This window comes from Excalfactoria chinensis, chromosome 3 (assembly GCF_039878825.1).
Source record: "Excalfactoria chinensis isolate bCotChi1 chromosome 3, bCotChi1.hap2, whole genome shotgun sequence".
NCBI classification, from domain to species: domain Eukaryota; kingdom Metazoa; phylum Chordata; class Aves; order Galliformes; family Phasianidae; genus Excalfactoria; species Excalfactoria chinensis.
This window is the reverse complement of record NC_092827.1, coordinates 28837279-28854222: the sequence shown is the minus strand read 5'-3', so window position 1 is coordinate 28854222 and position 16944 is coordinate 28837279. Positions and strand designations below refer to the sequence as shown.

General features: G+C 35.3%; 1 protein-coding gene across 4 annotated transcripts in view; it reads right to left on the bottom strand.

The window, feature by feature from the left end:
• MYO6 (myosin VI) overlaps nt 1-16944 on the bottom strand; it is a 96673-nt gene that overhangs the window by 22438 nt on the left and 57291 nt on the right. For all 4 annotated transcript variants that reach the window (XM_072332161.1, XM_072332162.1, XM_072332163.1 and 1 more), the window contains exons 13-25: nt 15884-16041; nt 14773-14864; nt 14243-14315; nt 12797-12924; nt 11630-11725; nt 10625-10798; nt 6960-6998; nt 5876-5969; nt 4489-4619; nt 4306-4383; nt 3268-3397; nt 2359-2449; nt 195-345 (exon numbers count right to left, since the gene is read on the bottom strand). In XM_072332161.1, coding sequence (XP_072188262.1) covers nt 195-345; nt 2359-2449; nt 3268-3397; nt 4306-4383; nt 4489-4619; nt 5876-5969; nt 6960-6998; nt 10625-10798; nt 11630-11725; nt 12797-12924; nt 14243-14315; nt 14773-14864; nt 15884-16041 — 1435 coding nt within the window. The remainder of the gene's footprint in view (nt 1-194; nt 346-2358; nt 2450-3267; nt 3398-4305; nt 4384-4488; nt 4620-5875; nt 5970-6959; nt 6999-10624; nt 10799-11629; nt 11726-12796; nt 12925-14242; nt 14316-14772; nt 14865-15883; nt 16042-16944) is intronic.

The window sequence follows — 16944 nt, the reverse complement described above, 5'->3', positions numbered from 1 at the left end:
ACAATACCAAAATCCAGACTTACTTCAGTAATATTCACAAACAATTTAAACAAGATGTAGCAGTGTTCACTCACTCCGAAAACAAATTATATTTCTATATTTAAATGTCTTTCCTATAAAAAAAAAAAAAAAAGTACTTTGACCTTTTAAATTAAGTTCTCAGAAGATTTCTATTTTTCTGATTAATATCATACCTTAATTTTGGTCATTGAAGCATCAATTGAATGCTCCAGCTCCTTGATCTGCTTGCTCGTCTCTGCCTTCCCCTCCTTCAGAGCACTTACTACTTCATTAAACTTATCAAGTCTCTTTTTCAGCGTACGGACCTTTATCAGACCATCAATGCTGTGAATGTAAGGCAGTTTATTTGAGATGTTTTCACAAGTCTGTATTTTTAAAACTACCACTAACATTCAACATTAAAAAGGTAAACAGGGAGACAAGTAATGCTTTCAGATAGAGTTCACCATCTTCCTGAAATTCAAACATTATCAACATGAACTAACTAAACAGCAGAGGAGCCTTTTACCAACAATCATCAAGAATACCAATTATCAGTGACCAGGTCATTAAGCACATGGGAAAACTGATATTTACTTCAAGAATCAGTGGTTGGGTTGATTGTTTGTTTATTTGTTTTCCAGTAATAAACCATTAGAATCATCACCACTTGAAAATTTTCAGTGGAGTTGAAAAATGTGAGTTGTGCCATTTACAGAGCCATAGGGCTGAATCAAGACAAAAACAAGACTGAATCTGGTCAGGGAATTCACCATATCTTGCAGCTTCCTAAAGAAGCAATATTGAATACAAATGATACAAGTCAAACTCTGCAGACACAGTCATCATAGAAGCCACTGAAATCAGAAATTTTATAGGAAACCCACTAATAAAGAACAGAGAGACAGATCTCTATCAAAGAGAAAAAGGTGTCAGCAATGCTTAATGACCACTTTTTTTTCCATCAGCATTCCATGTAATCAGATTACAGCTAATGAAATTATTTAATTTAAAGAAGAGGCAAAATAGGACACAATTATTATGATAAATAAGAAGTAGGCCTATAATGGAATGTATAAATGAGTAAAGGATAAAAATTCATGAGCTTAAATTGCAGTTAGAGATACTAAGTACTCCCAATAACTACACTTCCACTGAAGGATTTTACAAACAAATCTCTCTTAGGAAATGCTCAGATTTACAGAATCAGACAGTCATAGTATGGCTTGAGTTGGAAGGGTCCTGTAAAAACACCATCTAGTTCCAGCCCCCTGTAATAAACAGTGACAGCACCCACCAGCTCAGGCTGCCCAGGGCCACATCCAACCTGGCCTTATGTGCCTCCAGGGATGGGGTACCCACAGCTTCTCTGGGCAGCTGTGCCAGGGCCCCATAACTCTCATTACAAACAAAAAAATAAAGTATTTCTTGTTCCTAATTTTGTCTATACTGTTACTTAGGCTACTGGTCCTTGACAAAGACAGGTAGAACAGAGCACCTCTCAAAGCTCCCTTCTATCATAACTTGGCATCATTCCAGGACTTCAGATACAGTTAGTTATGCACAGTACATCTCTGTACTGGTTTCAGTTGGGACAGAGTTAATTTTCTTCATAGTGTCTGGTATGATGTGTTTTGGCACAGGGAAAAAAGCAATGTTGGTAACACACCAGTGTATCAGTAGTTGCTGAGCAGTGCGGAACAGACAAAGCCAAGGAAATTTCAGTTTTTCAGCTTTTGGTAATGTCCTGCTAGTGCAGGGAAGCTGAGGGCATAAAGAGCTGAGAGGGGACAGAACCAGGACAGCTGACTTAATCCGGCCAAAAGATATTCTATACCATATACGATCGTGCAAAAAAAATGTTTAAAAACTGGGAGGAGTTGACCTGGAGGACAGCAGCTGCTCAGGAGCTGGCTGGACATCAATCAACAGGCAGTGAGCAACTGCATTGTGCATAACTTCTTTGTAAAAAATATATATGTGTGTGTGTGTGTGTGTGTATACATGCATTTTATATATACACACACACACACACACACACACATTTGTGTGCATATACATATATATATGTGTATACACACACACATATATATATAACAATATATATATATAAATTATTACTGGTTGTTTTTTTTTTTCCTTCTTCATTTTCTATCTCAGTAAATAGTTTTTATCTCAACTCATAAGTTCCTCTTTGTTCCCAGTTCTCTCCCTCATTCCACTGGGATTGTGGAGTGAGCAAAAGAAAGTGTGGTGCTTAACTACCTGCTGGGTTAAGCCACAACAACGTCTTTTAGACATTCATAAAAAAGTATTACAAAGGCATCCATTTTCTTCAACCAAGGAATATCCTCTTACCGTGGTTTGTGTTTTCTCTTGCAAAGCCACATACGAATAGTCTTTTGTATTTTGATGCAGGCACTAGCTCGGTATTTTATCTTATTTTTCACTGTAAACACACAAGAAATACTGAGTCTCAATGGTTTAAACAATTTAACACAACTCCTGTATTCCTCATATAACTGTAGGCTACACAATGTATACTATGTGCACTTTGAGATCTGGGTCAAATTCATAAAACACAGCAGACAACAGAATTCACAGTCCTGAGTGAGAAGCTCCATACGGGCTCCCCCAGTAATAATTCAGCATAAAAACAAAGAGAAAAAAATCCCCAAGTCACTGCCACCACCGATCTTTATTTCTCATTGCTTTATTTCTACTCCTCACCACAAACTGAGCAGGCCAAGCACTTACAAACTGTATATCAGCAGTGCTGGGCACTTACTTGCTTATTGGCAGTAGTTGCAGGAGTGGAGATGTTTGCCCCATTATGCACATCAGTGCTCCCAAGCCTGCAGTTTTTGTCTAGAGGTAACCTTTATGCAGGTGCTTTCCAGGTTGTCAGATGAGAGTACAGCTATTGCTCTTTCCTGCTGATGTAAAAGTCTCTCCCTCCACAAGTCCTGTGACTGCTAGGTACTTCTGAGCAGGTGCTTACCCATACATTAGTGAGCATCCAAGGATATCAGATGCCAATGATGAGAAGATGCAACCCACCACTACTTTTACAAACCTCTGCTTGAAGCCCTTACATAGGTCCCCAATGTATAGCTTACAAAATCTCACCAGCCTTGAATGCAAATTACTCAAATTTCAGTACATAAGCATGTGCCATACATGCTCTTGGCCACATTTAAAAGAGGTTATCATTGCTTTGCTGTATTTTAAACAAAAACTTTAGTTTAATAAATATAAAATACATACATTTAATCACTGAGAGAGAACACCATTGAACTTTTTTCCAGCGACTGCAGATGAGCCAGTGATTGACCCTTTTAACTAGCTCTGCTAAGTGATCCGGATCAGACTTCATTATTTGATCAAACTCTGCAAACTAAATACAAAACCAGTTTTACAAATGAGGAGAACAGAGAGTGTTAGGTGTTATTACTAAAGAGCACATTAAGTTCAAAAGGTAATATATTTTTTTTAACATCACCATTATATTGGCTATCAATTAATTCAAGTGAGTATGTATGTCTGCCAACTTTAATGACAACAGGAATAAGTGCTGTTTTGTTTTTAATTCGTGTACAACATTTGCATTTTGCTTAATCTACCAATTCATCATCATTGAAAATATTTATTGCTTAATTTTATTTTTAAATAATTTGTTTACTCACTTCCTGAATACTCACTCTGACCTTCCACATCTACAATATGCCTCTAACTCTGTAATGTAGGAGAAAACACTTCCCAGTTTCTAACTTTTGTATAAAAGTCCATCTAAAGTCAATATTTACTGAAAATCCTGCTCTTCTACTTTTTGACATTTATCAGACATTAAGGACATTCTTCTAGGACTACAGTAGCTTTTTCCTGTCTGCTCACAATAGCTTTCTACTTTTTTTTCTGGGCAGAAGCAGCAATGCTTAGAATCATATTCCATCCATAACAATTTTAGTAAAAAATATTTATTCATTTGCTCTGATTTGCTCCTTTAACGTTCAACAAAATGGTCTTAAGTGACTGTTACAGCATCTGGACAACCTGTCGTATCCAAACATTGCTTCAGGAATACAGTAGCATTAGCAACAATACTATGAAATCAATTTCTAGTCATGTTAATATTGATTTTTTTTCAACAGATTATGAATATTGTTTATGAAAAACCCTGGGCAAATTTATTTTAGTTGGTTATACTTTCAGCAGCGCACTGAAAAACACCACCTTCAGAACTTTCTCCCTTCCAGTCCAATTTATTCTACAATTCATATCCAAGTTCAACAAGAGGAGCCTTACCTTGCCAGGTCTAAAAAACACCTTGGTTAACCCAAATTTGTAATCAATTTCATTTAGTCCCAGAGCTTTAAATAGTGCCTGAAAAACAGCAAGCAGTCAGGTTGATATTTTGCCACCTTCAAAATAACACAAGAATATATTTTCAATCCTAAGTAATAGCAAAGAAGAATTAATGTCTCTCACCTTGCAAAAGAGTCTGGGATCCAGTCGCGCCAATTTTTCAGGCAAATATTTCTTGTACATATTATATAGTTCATGAAATGAAGCTCGTGATGGGAAACCACCTTGCATCAAATCCAGAACAGACACCATTCCTAAATACATAGAAACACACGCACAAAAGTGAGCAACAGTGAAACTGAAAGACTTTGCTCAGAGACCTAAACAAAAATTTCAGCTGGGACTTGATTTAGCCTCTACTATGCAATCATTCACAAGAAGTTGATACTGAACTGATGAACAGAGTCTGTACAATCCCTCCCTCCCTGAGATATAAGTGACATCCAGTCATACAGAGCACGTTTTTGGTTTTTTTCCTGGTCGTTCTTCCTTATTAGCAGATTTGGTATTTTATAATTCATTTTTGAAGAAAGAAAGAAATGACGCCCAACCAGGCTTTTATTTTTAGCATGTAAATGATTTTTTTGAGATGCAGTACAAATAAAAATGCAAATGCTGTGCAAGAACATTTTGTGTTCTTGCATTACTTGTTATCAGCTGATAAGATGTAATTTTAATGTTCCAAATCCCGTGACTACATTTTAGTTGTGCCTAGCTAGCGCATCAGTAAAGCACAGACACAAAGTCAAGAAAAGGTTCAAATCACTTCAAGCTGCACAGGCCTTGCCAGGTTTTGTCCACTGCTTCCTAATGGAATTTACATGGACACATACATGGAAAAGTGGGCTTGTAAGACTGTTGTGAAACACTGTAATTGTCATCGTAGGAGAAAGGGGTTCTTTGTTGGATTTTTCTGACAAATTAAGTGAATTTCTGACAAATTAATGTGAAGAAATCCACTGATGAATATTGTACATGGAATTCTAACTGCTAAAAAACTGTTAAGCTTTTGTGCCAGTAACACAGAATGATAAACACACATGGGCTAGTCAAAACACCAGCTGCAGAAACTGGAAATATCTCAACTTCAAAAAGAGAAAAAAATTAAACACAAGCCACTAAACATACAAAAATACAGAAAAGAGAAAAAATATTGAAGTACTTCTGTGAAAAAACACCCTACGGAGAACAGCAATACCAGCACTTTCAATTCCTAAATAATCTTTGGGAAAGCTAATTAAAATCAATGGAAAAAACAGTTGATGGAAATTAGAGTGACTCTTACAAAGATCAGATGTTACAGCTGCTAAGATCAATTGCTTCTTGATGTTATCGACTTAAAAAAAAGAACAAATTGCAGCACACCTAAATAACTGCTCATGTGATACCTTCTAGAGATCAACAATTCAAACGAGGAAATAGAGCTTCCACCTCACACGTTTCAAACTTTGATCAATCTACAATGTCCAAATTAATAAACAGATGGAAAAATATCAGAGGCATACGCTACCTGAACACTGAAGCTGGGAGAGGATCTGTCCTCCTTCAAAATGGTGACTTGTCATCTTTAAATTAGGTTTGATGCAGCGAATAAAGCTAGATCCCTGTTATTAAAACAACAAGTTAGCAAAATCTAACATTTTGTAACCTCCTGAAATAAGTCAGTCATTTAAGAATCATGGTTGGGGAGGGAGGTGGCGGAAAGGGAAGAAATGAAATAACAGTCTTCTAAAAAGAAACTTTGGCATTCTTTTGCTCTCACATATCTTTTTTACAGTCTAGCCTTAGTCTTAACAAAACAGACATCAACTTTTGAGTTTTCAATCAACTGTTTTTGTTAGCACTAATACAATTTAGGACGTAGCAGCCCAGATCCTGCTGCGCTCATTGTATTCTCCACAGTGATATCACCTAAACACCTTAGTTCTCCAGAGATCATGTGCTACCAGTGTGCTGACGCTGCAATCATGCCAGGTGAACCTGACCTTCCTTTCTTGTATCTTTCAGTTCTTACAGTTTCTTTTGGCTCATGCCTTTGCTTTCCCTTCCCGCATATTGTTCCCATCTGCTCTTATCACCACATGTATTACTTCCATAATTTTAACCACTGCTTTCTCTGATTGCTCATAGTCATTCTCTCTTTAAGGGGGAGTGAAATAAAACATTCTAGTCATAATTGCTTTAATGCTGACTGAAGACAAAGTAATAATTTATTGCCTTATCTTCTAAACAAAAATCTCTAAATATTTTGCAAATTATTCATCAGCGATTAACAGTGAATGAAGGGAAATTAAACTGAAAAAACCAGAGACTGCAGATCAAACAGTTTTAATGTTTATTTGTTTTTTACCTATGTTGTAATTTCCATTCTACTTATCTTTTTTTTTTTGTTTTTAAATGATTTTTAGGTTTTGCTTTTTAAAGCAAGCAAATTAGTACTCATCACCTGCAGAGCAGGATACTTTAGAAGTGCCATATAACTGCAAACTACAAAGCATTATTTACCACTGGACAGCTACAACCTCATTTACATGAGATTATGGACAATGATTTGTTTCAGAAAATGATGGACCTGCATCTCTGTATATACTTACAGTACTGTGAAGCTTCTCAAGAAGCAAATTTAACTGAGTCTGTAAAAGAAAACAGGTATTTCAATTGTCTTGCCATGACAACCACAGAAACATACACACAAAACAGTGGTATGGCATTACTGCATGCACGTGTACTGTTAGTAAATCAAACATTCACATTTTTTAACAGACAAAATCGTGCAAGAGTACATGAATGGTTCTGAAGAAACTTCTTGTGTTTAACTGAACGACACCACCATGTTATTTATTCCATCAGTTATTTACTGTAATGTAATTGTCATAAACGAGTGTAAGTTTTTGTTGGAAAATAAAGGAAATAATGTCTTCATAATAAAGTTACAGAGGAAATGAGACTGAAAGCAGCAACTAAAAACAATAAAATTTGTGAAAGTCCAGATTTCATCATTAACAAGTGTACTTGCAGTTAAATAACACAGAAAACAGATTTTTTTTCATCTTTTCAAAGGTATTTTGGCTCAAAACTTTAAGTCAAAAGTTATTTCAGCTCATGTATCTGCATAATGTATTTTAATTCCAAACTTACACATTTTTAACTCTGTAGTGATGACAACAATGTAGTCATCAATAGTTCTAAACTACATTTACTTAAGCTGTATTTAAACATACAGTATTAAGGCCACGATCCTGTAATTAGCAGGATTAACGGGGAGCAAGAGTACAGGACCACCAGATACTTAGGAAACCAAGGGAAACAGTCACTATTGAATACAACTTAGTAGGGACTTAAGTATTACAGAACTATGTCAGAATAACAGTTACTATTTATTATATAGGTGTGTCTATTCTGCCACACAGATTACTGTTGTGTCAGCCTTTCTAGCTTACTAGCAAACATTAAGTATATAAACTGAAGTAAGATAAAATTCTATCTGTCCTAACAGATTCCTCATTTTCCATACTAGCACAAAAATGTGGAAAGGATCTGATTTTTGACTGATTTATTTAAACCAGATCTTTCAAATACCTCGAGTCCAGGAAATCACATTTGTCTTAGCAACATGCATCACCTACAGCTGTTAGACTTCCTTCCAGAGGATATAGTTGTATTTTTATGTTTCATGGATAAAGTTAGAGAGACAAGGAGTTTCACAAGAGGTATGACAAACACCAATAACCTCCTGCTCAGTGCTCACATACTCTTTATATCTACTCTGGATACAATTTTTATGTTTTCTTAAGTTGGAAATGCTTGATTTTGGAAAGGGAATTTATTTTCATTGAGAAGTATGGTTCTGTTTGAAGAAAAATACCCCTTCCTTATAGTCCATGACTTCACAAGAAATAAGCCATAGCCTCTTTCAGGTAAATTTCACTGATGATCACATGAAAAAGGCATATTGCTAAAACTACTGCTCTTTGAATTATCACAATTTAATCCATCATTAATGCATTAAGATAAAACCATCCCAAAGACTGCATGTCTTATGAACTAATTCATCATCATTTCATCAACTGGTTTCTGTGAATTAAAATTGGTTAGTTATAAGGAAGGGATGTTTAAAGTGCTTTGTAAAAAAACAAGTACCTTCACCAACTATAAATTGCTGTATTTAGAAGAATTCAAGACTTGCTGACATACTGACAAGGCTATGAATTCTTATTCTTACAAATATGCAATTTCTATTCAGATAACAGAATTTATTTTGGCAACACCTAAAGCAAAATTATTAAGGCTATTAGTGTTCATCAATAGTACATATTGTGTCTGGGAAGGTAACAATAAATGAATTACTGAAATTAACACATACATTCAAGATGCCATGGAAGTTGGAAACACCGAAAGAACTACAGATTGATGGGCCAGATCCAAAAAGGACTTTTAGTCACGTTCTATGTGCAGAAGTGAACAAGAAAGTCCAAAAAACCAATACAAAAAGTTCCTACACAACTGTCGCCTAACATAAAGTGATCCATTTTTATTTCAGCCTTTCTTGGACAACTGTATCTTTCACATTTCCACATTTACTGCAAGTGGGATGCTAAATCCAAGAGGAACTGAAGACTCAGATGGAAAAAAGTGGAAATTATCTCAAAGATCCCAGTTGCTTTAATTTGGAAAATGCAATTACAAAAAAAAAAAAAAAAAAAAAAACAATGAAGCCAGCTTCACACCAAGCAGCTGTGTGGTTGCAGAGCTTGCTTAGGAGGTGGCATACCTGCAAGCAATTCTGATTTTCGTTTTCTCTTCTGCTCACGCATTTTACATTAAAACAATTGCTGTAGTTTAATTCTACTATCACAGTGTAATAAGAAGGAGAAGAAAATAATCAAAGCAAAATTCAAGAGAGCAGGAGGCCCAATATTGAAGTTTAATACCAAAACCACTGCCTTATAAATCAGCTCTCTCTTCCTATGCTTACTGCCTCCAACAAAATTTTACTTTTCTCTATGCAACAGCCTATCTCCAGAAGGATCTCAGAAGAATTCCCTCTGCTAAAATGACCAATAACTTGGTGAAAGAGAAAAAATGTATTAAGAGATAATACACTGAACATAGATCTGAAGCAGAATGTGGTTGCCATACAAAAAGTGAGTGCTGGTACCATATCCTTCCTTTTCTTCCAGCTTCTGCATTTTTCAAGAACAGTTCTAAAAACTAAGCTACAGGATAAACAAAGCAAGAAGGAATTTATCTCACAGTCCCAATGCAATACATAACCTTTACATGGAACAGAAATGCAGAAACACTCTTTTGTTATTGGCAAGACCCCACTCTACTTGTAGGTTTTTGGATTGTCTAAGATATCTGCATTTACCAGGGGACTCTAGGCATGTAGGTTGGGGTTTTAAGTGCCTTACGTTAGGTAGCATACAGAAAATGTTGCAACACCTCATTTGAAGGCATGTAAATCCTTCATTGGATCTGGCCCAGATATGTTGAGCAGAGCTCTTGCTGAAATTGCAGCAGCTCTGTCAACAGTAAAACCATGAGATTGAAAAAGTTACCTGCGGCCCATGGTTGTGCCTGCTTTTCCTCTCTTAATTCCCCTATAGTTCTCTTTCTAGCCATCCTGAGCTGGAATAGTCCAGCTAAAATAAAATTGCTGAATGAGAAAAGGATGCAGAAAACATTTGGAGAAGACAAGGTATGAAGGTCAGCTTTACAACAAGCAGAAGAAAGGAGAAAATGAGGAGAAGCATCAGATTCAGGTATTGAGAAAGGAAACATTCAGCACAATGAACATATTTCTGTGAAAACCACGACTACTAATATTTTAAGAGGAAAAACAGTGGTTAGGTTAGGCACTGAATTTTGAGCATGATAAACTGCAGCCAATTCTTCTTACACAGTGCACAATTAAGACAGGATGGAAGAACATCTTCTGCCGCTTTTAGAAGTCCTGGAAGTCCACAGAATTCAAATTTAGATCTATGTGGCTTAGCAAAATCCTGACTTATGAATTACTGCAAAAGCTCTGTAAGAGCTATTATAAAAGATACTTTTGACAGAAATGGATAACACTTAACTTTAATGTACTGTTTTCTTTTGTTTCAGTAGGGGAAAATAAAATGTGTATTCAACAAAATTCTTATATGAATCTCAGGTAACCACTAGTTCTCCCATCCTTAGGTACTACTTGTTTCAGGTAATTTAGAAATGACATGTATTACAAGAAAATAGATAATATGCTATCTTATGTTACCTTGAATTTGTTTCCCACACTGATGAAACTAAGTTTCCCAGCTTTTTGTTTGGGATCCTTGTTGTTATTAGTGTTAGATTCAAACAGCTGCCGAACAAACTTGTCCTTGGATTCACATATAAGAGATTCAAGTGACATGTGCAAAGCATCGTTATTTTTTTCCACAAATTGTGTCTGAAAAATAAAAGCCAAGAAATAATAGCAATTAATTCTAGCTGCCCCAACGACTGAAGTCTTAAGGGAAATTAACAAAACACAAAGTTATACGCTTCATTCAAAAGGCAAGAAGAATAATTCAGGTAAGTATTTTCATGTTATTTCAAACTTTTAACTGCCTACACAAAATAATAACAGGCAGAAAAGGTATTTTCAAATTTGAAGGATATTACTGGAATCATAAACACGAATCATTATCCTAAGTCCTTATTTTTCCAGACGTCACACATCAGAATTCAGCATTGAATATTTCAATGTTTTTGTATGATGATTAATCAAAAAAACACACAACCATCCAGATTGAATTTGAAGGTTACAACTTCACACATTTCATATTCTTACATGAATAATTCTACTGCCAGAAGAAATGGAAAAGAAGTATAACGCATGGTTTTTAATGTAGAATAAACAGGCACTGAATATAAGGACAAGTAAGGCGCTGAAAAGCTACACTTCAGTGAAACACTTCTATGTTACATAGTACATTCCCCTCCTCCAGATGCAAACTTCTGTTGACATAAGATCTGTAGTAGTTCAAAGATCAACATATTTAATGTTGACTCTGTTACCTATAGATTTATAAGTAGCTCCTATACAAAATATGTCAACAGAAGCCTTTCATCTGAGAAATTAAGAGAAATTAAAATGTATGTTAGAACACACTACTTATGAATTGCTTTCTGATGAAATTTCACTGCTTTTTATTTTTTTTCAATTTTTTTTTAAACCAATAAACACCAGAAACTATTAGAAACCAAAACAGAAATAAGTAAAATTAAGTAAAATTACCGTCTCGTAGCATACTGCTCCTGCAAAATGTCGGATAATAAAGCCTTCATCATCTCTGATATTTCTGTGAACAGCCAGTTTAGACTTCCTAGGGATCTGGAATTAAGAATTTGAATTATAAAGAAGAACTGAATTACACCAGAAAGTGAGAAAAATTTATGACTAAGACACTATTGTGATTTTGCCAGGAACACTAAATGTTGAAAGTAATACTTCTTGCAGCACAGTTGTGGGGACAACTACAATTTCAGTTCAAACAAAAATATCTGAAATAAACCTGCTTTCATTCTCATTCACACACTTAGAGACCTCAAATTCAAAACAGAAGTGATCAGGACTGCTAAGATTACCTAGTCAACTTTCTTTTTGTCTTTCCTCAACATTTCCTATTTCACTTACTTTGCAGCTGGTGAGAAGTTGATGAACAGCCTTATCATATGAATAAGATTAGACTAAAGCTTCAAATGCTTTTAGAAGGTATATATGCAAACTGACAAGAACTTATTATTACATGGGAACCTAATTAAACAAGCTAAGGAATAAAATTTAAGAAAAAATAAAGCATTGGCAATTTTCTTTGGCTCTCTTTGCATGCATTTTTTTCAGCAGGAATTCCCCACTCCCCACCCCCCTACCTTTGTTTTTGGCATTTCATCAGAAGTTATGTACAAAAGTTGCAAAGATTTACATAAACCTCCCACAGAGTGTTGTACATTAAAGAATTAACAACAACAAATTTCACCTTGTTTGTTACTCATTTTCATGACTTAAGAGCTAGATACATATTTTTTTGCAAGTCAAACATTCATTGGAGCAAGCAATTTTGGAAAGGAACAACAAAGCAGATAATCTGATATTAAAAAAAATCTAAATTAAAATGTAAAATTTGTTTCTTTGTCGTGCATTACATACTAACAATCCTGAAATATAAGCAAAGAATATGGCTTTACTTACAACAGGTTATTAGAATTCCTAGAAGACTTAACAAGCCTTTTATGAACTTTTCAACAGACACAATTACCAAACTCATCCTTAACAAAAGCGTAGGATCTGTATGTGGTGTGGCATGGAATTTCTAAGGAAAGGTTTTCATTAAATCAAGTATTAAAATCAGCTGTTTCAACAACTGTTTTATTAAAAGAAGACAGCCAGCACAAATAAACCTACAGAGAGTCTGAAATGGTCCTTGTGTTTTTGGTGCACAACTGAAGTGAAATGTTGGTCACTTGGTTGAGGAAGGCGATTTTCTTCATCCAAAATATCCAGCACGCCTATTAATTTTGCTTCAATCAAATCTATTAATAAAACAAAGTATGTTTAAAATTGAACAACACATACCAGAACTGAACACTGCAAATGCAAAATGCTACTGATCTTCTTTATAACTATACTGGAAAAGCTGTTAACACAAAAATTTAATTCTACAAATTTGATTTGTTGATTTAATCAAGATTCTATAGCAAGTTCTAACTCTATCACAAGAAACAGAGGGCTAAAAGGTAAGGCAAGGACTGTTTGACTTTTACTATAGGTTTTAAGCTGAATATTGTCCTCTATTCCCATAAAGCATGAAAAAGTGATATGCACATAGGTTTTTATCATGTAATTGCTTGTAGCAGGTAACTGCTACCACTGGCCTGGCCCAATACCTTAAACATAATCATATTTTTACTGAAACCACAATTATTTTTCTCACTCACTTCAAAAGGCAGTAGAAAATCCTTTTCTCCTGACTATACAGCAACAGAAATAAAGCATAAGTGGCACGGTTTAACCTGGTCATAATTTTTTTAATTTACCTTTGCTTCATACAGTGAAGAAACATATAAAAACTGTGGTAGGGTCACATGTAAGGGGTTACAACATGTTAATAACATTTTTAGGAGCAGGCTTATACATGCATTACTAAATCACTATGAGAGATACGGTTTGCATTCATGAAAGCCACATATTTCCTGTTGCTATGTTATTATTCTCTCCTGCAGATATTTCTCTATTTCTTTATCACAGGATGGCTAAGAGGGTTCACTTGACAAGAGCTTTGTTGAGTTAAATCAGGGTTACCATCTGTACAATCCTATCCTACAAAGTGAAAACTTCTTCAGCAGAGCTACAGAAGCTTAGACAACATTTTGCAACGGATCTTGAGTTCTGAATCCTCTGCTCAGTTGGGACCAACTAGCTACCACAAACTACTATAAATGCAAAAGCAAGAAGAGAGAAAGAAAGAGAAAGGAAAGGATAGGAAAAAAATAAACAATGACAAGGGTTGTAGGGTGGGAGAGTTGTTTGGGTTTTGTTTTTTAATTCATTGAACTTTTTCTTCACACCCTTCCTCATTTTATTTTATATTTTGGGCATTCTGAATAGCTTTATAAGAAAATGCCCAAGAAATTAACTAGTCCCACTTACAGTTACTACACACTGTAGGACAACACAGATCCAATGGAAATGCAACATCAGAAAAAGTTAAAAGAAATTACAACATTTCAACAGTTGTTAAGAGCATGACAGTGCTACCGTAACCTTGTAGCCTAAAGCATGCCTCCTCTACTGTAAGCTTCTTTTCTACATGATGCTAATGAATAGCATGATATTTCAGGAAATACATACCTATACAGTCCTGATTATCTACATAGCGTACTTCATTAACTCCCAGGCCTTCTTTTTGGTAAAGTTCTTGTTCCTTTATGAAGAAAAAAAGGAATAACAGTAAAAGAGAAAACATCATACATGACACATATTTTTACCACCCACCAAAACAGAGCATGAATGAACACACATTTTAGAATTTCCTTGTACAGCTTAATATATTTCAACTTTGTGTTCATAATGATAGATACTCCCACTAAATACAGGATTCTGTACAGTATTTGCAAGCCCCATTTTAATGAATGTAAGATAAAGAATCCTTCATTGAATATGGTATCTTTTTTAAGGAGAAGAAGAAAGGAAGATGTTGCACTTAAGAAGCCATATTCTCTCCTAGCTCAACCCCATATCACATAGTAAGAAGACCATTTGTTGACTGACTTCTTTTAATCTGAACAAAGTGAGCAATCTCATGAAAAACAGCATTAGTTTAAATATCTTCTTACTGAGAGGAAAAAAAAAACCTCCCTAAACATAACAATATAACATACCTCTTTCAGAATCCTTTCGTTAAAAAATTGCTGCAGTTTTTCATTACAATAGTTGATACAAAATTGCTCAAAACTGTTGTGTTCAAAGTATTCTGAAAAACATAAGTTAAACCCCTGTGATAAACCAGCATTCCAAGAATTTATGTTAAGAGTAAACAAGAAAAGTTCCATAGCGCTAATACGTAAAGATGTGTTCTGATACATATGTGCTTCCTTCAATAAAGCAAAAGCTTTTACAGATCTTCAAGTTGCAAGCAAGACAGAGATAAGAACACTGCAACAGATCATATAAACACCTGACAGTTATATCTGGCCACACACCAAAGCAATGTGCATTACAGTGACGCTGTACCAATACAACTCCATGCGTCTATGTCTGGCACAGGACAGCAGAACTCAGAAGACCCAAAAGCAAAGGTTTAGTTTTACCCTGTTCTTAGATAACCTTAGCAGGGCTTTTGCACTGGAGAAAATATGCCCTGGTTTGAATCTTGGCGATCCAAAGATGGCAAAAGCTTTACAGGAACCATCAATGCCCACCACTGCCAGGAAGCAACTTGAGAGTACATACAATGACTTTGGTTGGAAGGGACTTTTAATATCACTTCCCACTAGACCAGGTTGCTCAATGCCCCATCCAACCAAACACCAATTCTGTCCATCTTCCAGGAACATAATTATCTTAATTCAAAGGCTTCATTTGCCTGTCTGTCAGCATGCAGCGATCCCAGGACTCAATGGAAACACAGCACGCTTGTTCAGCACCTTTCCTAGTTTTACTGGGCAGCCACAGTTCAGTTCCATTTCAAATTTTCAGTCTTTCCAAAAGCAGTGTATATATAGACAACACAAGAATCAGAAAGCATTAAAAAGCTGCCTTGTTTAACAACTGCACTCATTACCATCATTCTCCATCAAGAGAAACTCTACGTTCTTGTATCTCAGGAAATCAAGACTTTATCTGTTCTCTCAGTACTCTCTTAGGACCTTGTAAACCATCCCATACACAACCACCAAAACCATCAGACTCTTCATTACAGATCTTATTATTGAATATTTGGTGGCAATAATGGACTACTACAACATTCATTCACATTTTACGAATACTTACCAAAACCAGCAATATCTAGAACTCCAATGAAGAAAGAAGAAGTCTCAAATGGAAAACACTGGTTCACTCTGTTCACCACATGGTCAAAGAGATGACTATACACCGTTTTAGCCAAGGCATCACGAGCATTGTTTGCTTGTTCCACCTTCAAGGGTACCCTATAAAATAAAAACAGAGACCTTATATTCCAGAAATTGTCACTTTAAAATACTCAAATCAGGCCTTGAACCTTTCCCATCTTCTTAAGTTGAGATACAAAAAGTTGGAACCTAAATCCAAGTACCAGGACACAATGTTGCCAGTAAGACTAGGTAACTTCTATGTAAAAAAGAATAAATGATGTTTCATTATTCCAGTAGCAACAATATACAGACAATTTCATTCTCATTCATACAATAATCTGAGACTATACTGTTAGTAGCCAGAGAAAGACATCTAAAATACATTCATTTAGGAGCTGCCTAATTACAATGAAGGTTGTAGTTCAGTTTTACTATGAAGTCTTTGACTCCATGTTTTCATAAATACAATAACTGAAATTATGACACTGTAAATGAACTGATAACAAAACGAAACAAACACCCACATAGACCTCATGGTGAAATTTAGATGCAGTTCCAATGTAAGGTGGATTTTCTTCCAACACCAGAAAAACAATTTCTACCGCTTGTTATTAATTCATTCTATATTGTGACTATTTCTTACAAGTTTACACTGTAATTAAGTACTTAATGTAATCTGGAGTTCAGAAAGAAAGTCACAAGTTCATAGTGTATGAAACGCATGACAAAGTACCATGGGAATATCAGGTAAATACATATTCTAGCTATCCATATAATATCTATCTCGTTAAGTCAATATGACAGAGACATGCATGTTTTTATAAGGACATTTAGCTACATTACTTCTTGGACAAATATATTCCACAGAACTATTTTTCTTTTAAGTAGGTTTCCAAATAACAGACTGGAGTAGCAAAACTAAATGCAGTCACACTCTACACAGCTCAGGAAATAACAAACTCTGCAACTTTACAAATACGCAAGAATCTACATTTAAGC